This window comes from Aphanomyces astaci (genome assembly GCF_000520075.1).
Source record: "Aphanomyces astaci strain APO3 unplaced genomic scaffold supercont1.365, whole genome shotgun sequence".
NCBI lineage: Eukaryota > Oomycota > Saprolegniomycetes > Saprolegniales > Verrucalvaceae > Aphanomyces > Aphanomyces astaci.
The window spans coordinates 1-6,116 of NW_009798628.1; the positions used below are offsets into that span (position 1 = coordinate 1).

The following is a 6,116-nucleotide window of genomic DNA, read 5'->3' on the forward strand; positions in this document are numbered from 1 at the left end:
TACTAGTACTTTGGCTTGTCCTAGTAGATCAGAAGAGTAGTAGTACTAGTACTACTCCTCCTCCTCCTACGAGGCCTTTGAAATGACTCTGTTCATACTCGTATAGTCACAAATGTATGTGTGTGCTTCAAGAGTCATGGTGTGCTGCTAGTACTACTACTAGTACTACTAGTATTCGAGTAGTCCAATCAGATGTATACTTTACTACCTTACTCGATTTGTGGTGTCTCACACTATTTGCAGGCACGGCGTTGTACATGCAACTATTGGTAGTGTGGGGGTTCTTCGTGTCTGTGATCTGGAGCTTTTGGTTCCTAAAGCGATGGCGGCGGGAGAACTCTGCGGTCAACTTTACATGGAAGAACGACCTGCACACCCAGTTCCTGCTGTACCCGAACCCGCACTTTGTCGGTACCGAACGTCTGAATCCCGTCACGAATGAGGTCGAGGTCGTGTACGCGTGGTGGAAGCGGGTGCCCGTGTACTTGTTTGTGACAGTGTTTATGGTCGTGCAGATCGCCATCATGATGCTGTTCATCGCGGCGTGGATCACCACGTACGAGACGTTTCAAATCCGGTTTCCAAACACGGGCTTTGGGGGGGTTCAGTGGCTGAGTGTGCTGGGGGGTGGCATCGTCTTTGGGCTGTTTGTGGACGTGGTGCAGTGGGAACTTGTGGTCAAACCTGTGGCTCAGCTGTGTACCCAGTGGGAGAACTGGCGCACCACTGAACAGTTTGAGCGGTCGTTGATTCGGAAACTGTTTTGCATGGACTTTCTCAATTATTACACGTGGTTCTTCTTGCTCGCGTTTGTGTACGTGGTGCCAGGTACGAACTACATACCGTGGGTTTGATGTATATATATATATATTTGTTATATATATGTGGGTTTATAGATATGTATATATATATATACATGTGGGTTTATACATATTTTCATGGATATATTATATATATATGTGGGTTTATGACTAGTTTGAATGATACATATAGTGTGTGTATATATGTATATATTATGATATATATATAGATGATTGTGATAATGTGGGTGTTTATCGTATCTTTGATTGAGATATAGATAAATAGATAAATAGATATATATTGTAGCATAGAGTTGTCGTAGAAGTATAGGATTATGTGGTGTGCTTTATACATAAGTTTAGAAGTAACCGGTTTAGAACGGAGATTGTAAATGTATATGACATTGATGCCTGGCGATTGATTGCTTATATGATATAAAGTATATATATATATGTATTCATGAATTGCTTGAAGTCCAAACGTATACTAATATGAAGGAGATTTATGACTATTGATTGATTTCAAGGATTACCAAATATCGTATATATATATATATTCACAAATATGTTATGATTATTCGTAGGCGCCGGCGATACCATCACGAATGCTCTCAACACTGTCCTGTTTCAAGACGAAGCCAACTGCTGCTTTGGGCCGTACTTGGACCAGTGGGCCAGCATCTGCTCATCATGTCCGCCGCCTTGGCATTCGATGGCATCATCGGATTTCAACCCCCGCCAGTGTAATCCTTGCAAAGGGTATATATATATATATATTATCTATTCATGGTAATCGTCATATGTTTGTAGCTACGTGACGTTTGACTTGCAGCATCTGAACCTGGAATCCCTGTTTGTGACGCCGATAGTAGTCGCCCAGGCACTGAACCTGCTGATTCAGCTGCTCGTGCCATGGGCCCTCCGGCGGCGCCACGTGGCACTTCGCAAGCGCACTGACCATCAAGCCCTGGCATTTCTCACCACACAAGATGCAAGGAAGCGCGATGCGGCTATTCTGGCTGCGTTGGAGTACGGCCCCCCGGATATCTCGATGCATCCACTTCTACTCCCCCCACACAGCCGACCCCCCCACGCAACGGTGACAGCACGGCTCGCAAGTGATTCCAAGGCCAAGGACCTGCAAGTAGACGTTCAGGCGTGGGATGCGCTGCACCGGGTGGCGAGGGAAGTGCTGTTCCAGTGCAACCAAGACAAGTACGATCCATATGATGACTACCACACTGCGATGGTGCAGTTTGGCTTTGTCGTGATGTTCTCCATGCTGTGGCCACTCATGCCCCTGTGCTGCTTTTGCATCAACGCATTGAAGTACCGAGGCGACGGGTACCGGCTTTGCACCAAGATGCAGCGCCCGCTGCCGCAAAAAGCTGGCGGCATCGGCGAGTGGTACACCATGTTTGTGATCCTGGCTTGTGTGGGGGTCCTCGTCTACACGGGTCTCGTGTTTGTGTCGACGGGCGCCGTCGAGTTCTTTGTGCCCCGCTGCGTCGCGCGTATCGACCTCGACACGTTTCGATTTGGCCCCTCGTTTGAGTGTTTTGATATGAGCACCCGACTCGTGATGATCCTCGTGAGTGAAAATGTGCTCTTTGTGGGCGCGTGGCTGTTCTGGAGCTCGTGGCGGAGCGTTCCTAAATCGCTGGACGATCAGCTCGTCGCGGCCGAATCGGCGTTCAAGAGGGCGTTGTACGAGGCCGACTCGGGGAGTACTAGTAGTAGTACTAGTAGTAGTACCAAGAAGAAGAAGAAGGGGGGACACGAGACGAATGGTAGAACGTCCAAACAAGGGGGACCGACCGAGGCGTCGCCGCTGCTGGAGCAATCGCACAAGGCGCTGGCAAAGCAGTGGGACCCATGAACGAGCGGGTCATGTAATGTGGATATAATATGATAAAAGAGATATTCACTGGAAACATATACTAGTACTAGTAGTACTAGTAGTACTAGTAGTATTGGGGTTGGGTTGATTGGGCGATACGTATTCCATGATTACCACATACTACAGTACTACTATCTAGTCATAGTAGGAAGGATGCAAGCATTGATGGGACTGGAGTAATAATGTCATCCGACTAACTACCAGTAGAAACAACCTTGTCGATCATGTACAGTCGGGGCCAACGCCAGGCTGCTGAGATGGGGCTTGCTTTGATTTGCACATGTGGTGACAGAGGGACCCCACGCCAATGCAAAAGATGAGCGCGCAGCCCACGAGCCCAATGAACAGCGGGACCAACCCTTCGTTAAGAAAGCAATTCTCGCCACATTGCCGTTCATACCGGCACTTGCAAGTGGGAGTGGTCATCGTGTACATATTGGCGCATCGGACCGAGCCAAAATTGGGGTCTTTGTATGGGCAACAACACGTCGAAGTCCTACCACGCGAAAACTTAGCCAAAACAGTAAAAAAGCATATCACACAAGTACACTTGGGAACAGACAACCCCGTCGTTGATATCGGGCGAGCCCAAGGCAAATACGTTGGGGCAAGGGCTGCCAGTCTTGTTGGCACACGCGGCACACGCTGCCGTGTTGAATGCAGGGGGCTCTTGGTCCCAGTAAGGGGGCTTGAGCGCACCGATGTAGGCAAAGCAGGCGACCACGCCCGCCGCGAGCAAGACCAGACTCACCCGGGTGCACGTTAGGATTGCCATAGCGTGTCAACAGCCCAGTGAGGTTGTAGCCGGCGTGTGTCGGCTATATTTAGACGCCAACGATGTCTCCATGAAAAGGGGGATTTACCAGGTGAAGGCTAGAATTACCTTACCGAATCAGTGATGATTTGCATAATGGCCCCCTCGAGCTAGGATACACCCTTATGTTCCTATATGTATGGGGGGAACCCCTGATACTGCTACAGATGTATGTCTGGCCCATCCCCCGCGGTCACGGACATCACCCCTTTTGTGTGGAGTCAACATAACCTCAAATAAACTTGAAATGCAAACTGTCCCATTGTTTACCTTAGGAGTTGACCCCCCCTCAAGCTACAACACCAATAACGTTACTAGTACATTTGTAGAATTTGGATTGACTGTGTGGCTGTGACGGTAGTGTGTCGGTGAGAAATGTCGGGGCAAATAGTAATGTAATTTGGATGGTGTCAGTAACGTCAAGGGTTTTACATGACCTCGGGAACAATTAGCGTTGATCACTCATGCAAAATGAATGAGGCACAAACTTGCCACTACCGTTAACAGAGTACCTCTTGGACGATTACAGTATGATAAATTATAACTGTCCTGGGAAATACTGATCACTCATACGGTTACACTGTAGTACGTGCTGGCGCCAGCCCTTACCTGGCCGTAGAAATAGCAGCGGGGGCGTATTTCTCGTTTCTTCCCCCCCCCATTACTTTACAGTCCTCCAGAGAGTTCTAGTATTTCACAAACGGTATACTGCCGGTAAAAGACAATTCAGTTGGGTGGATGCAACTTGTTTTAAATTAGAGAAGCTATGTAGTAGAATAACTACTACAGACTGACTAGTTCCGCGAGAACTTCCGACTTAGGAGGACTCGGGAGAGTTTCGTTTCGGTGTTTCGCACATCGCCCCCCGCCGCGATTCTCTCGAAGGCATCCGTCGACAATGCACTTTGGGTACCCGCCATGTCGACTGCAGTAATGGCCTCGCTGAGTCCCCTTGGTGGAATGTGGTACGGCACAGCGTTGGCCGCCGCCGTGGTTCCTACAAAAGCCCTTTCCCTGTGAACTCTTGTTGCAGCCGTCCAGTTGGCAGCGCAGCCCGCCCCCATGTTTCTTGCAAAGCCGCTTGGATTTCACGGTGTTAGAGCATTGAGGAATCGAGAACCGCTGGCCCTCACCGTGCTTGAGACACAAGCCGCCGCTCTGGCAAGCATGCCGCTTGCAGAGCTTGACGCCTCGGTGCTTGGAGCAGTGTTCAGGACACAGGCTGTAGTCTGAGAAGATGTTGGGTCTCCTGGTGGTGTTGCTTTGTGTGAATAGCTGAGGTTTGATTGGGGAAGTGGTGGTAGACGTGGATACGAGGGTGGTGCAAGGCTGAGCGTTGTCATCGCAAAAGATGCTCACAAAGAGATGGAGATATCGTCGTGCGTTAGCGACGGCAACGACTCTTGCAACGAAAAAGTTGTTCCTGTCATAGTGTTGAGGATTGAAAAATGGTGAGATCCTCACACATGAATTGGGGTTCCCTGGATCCTTGGGCACTTATTTCCTCTATAATTCAAATGGGTATGTCTGTGTACACATGGTGCCTGCCACGACCATACTAGTATTTGTACTACAGGAGCAATTCACTCGTACAAGCAGTTGGCTTGCTGACAAAGGCTTGTGACTTCAGTTCCACATTGTAGCACTGCGGGAGGAAGCGTGTGTAGTTGAGGGCAAAATGCACAATGAATTAACTGAAGATCTACAAAGATCTCCTTATTCCTCATCACTATGAAATCTTCTTAGTCTACTTCACTACTTTCTACACTAATATGCACTTTTGTATACAATGGATGCGGGTGCGGTTGAGACATTAGAGTGATTTTGCTACGTGATATTTCCTGAAAAGTTTCACGATGAAGCCTTTTGATCTGATTATATTGGGAATTTCTTGATGAATATATTCTGTCAGAATTTCTGACTGGGAATACCTTTTCACACACAGTAGCCAATCAAAACACTTGAACATACAAATGACCAATTTCGCTTCATGGATGAATGGCATGGTCGGCACCAAACGTAGAGGAGCGATAGGTAGGACGCACTAGTAGATGATCGAGGATATCATAGGCGAGCAGTGGTATAGTGCCGAACGTAAACCAGCCAACTGATACATCCTATCCCCCAGTGTTCATCGACCACCTCAAAGCGGTCATGTTTGAACGTCGGCGCGATGCACACTACAGCATATAGGGATGTGCCCTACCGGTAGGTGCTCCAGAAGAGCCGCAACAACGCACATAGCGGCAGTTCTGCTTAAATTTGAATTTTTCCTATAGCAAAAGCACCTTCCCAACATGTTATTCCCCGAAGGATTTTCAGGGAAATTGTATTGAAAAATTCGTGTGGATTCTTGGTGCAAAATCACTCTATTGGGGAACTTCACTAGGCTAGCGATTCTAAGCCATACTTGCCCTTGAGACACATTCCCAGGCATGCATTAGCTAGGGTGCGTCATGAGCCAGGCACTTAGGAGCTAGGTGCGGGCATGGTGGTGGCAAGGCGTCACCCCACCTGTCACATCGCTACATTCATGTCTTGCTACACCTTGAAACGCCTTGACTCCAAGTCTTGGACGAGTTGCTTGAAGTGCACAACATGC

General features: G+C 48.4%; 3 protein-coding genes across 3 annotated transcripts; 1 reads left to right on the forward strand and 2 right to left on the reverse strand.

The window, feature by feature from the left end:
• Positions 1–257: 257 nt before the first annotated feature.
• H257_19130 (hypothetical protein) lies at positions 258–2,679 on the forward strand (the record flags this gene model as incomplete). Its single annotated transcript, XM_009848278.1, has 3 exons — positions 258–828; positions 1,385–1,559; positions 1,611–2,679. 3 exons carry the CDS (start codon positions 258–260, stop codon positions 2,677–2,679), a joined length of 1,815 nt encoding a protein of 604 aa, XP_009846580.1.
• Positions 2,680–2,773: 94 nt separating this feature from the next.
• Positions 2,774–3,512, reverse strand: H257_19131 (hypothetical protein). Its single transcript, XM_009848279.1, has 2 exons — positions 3,249–3,512; positions 2,774–3,196 (listed from the first exon to the last, which is right to left on the reverse strand). Exons 1-2 carry the CDS (start codon positions 3,473–3,475, stop codon positions 2,923–2,925), a joined length of 501 nt encoding a protein of 166 aa, XP_009846581.1. The 5' UTR covers positions 3,476–3,512; the 3' UTR covers positions 2,774–2,922.
• A 785-nt stretch (positions 3,513–4,297) lies between these two features.
• Positions 4,298–4,763, reverse strand: H257_19132 (hypothetical protein; the record flags this gene model as incomplete). Its single annotated transcript, XM_009848280.1, has 1 exon — positions 4,298–4,763. A coding segment is annotated over one exon (466 nt), but the record flags the coding sequence as incomplete, so codon positions are not given.
• Between the last annotated feature and the right edge of the window lie 1,353 nt (positions 4,764–6,116).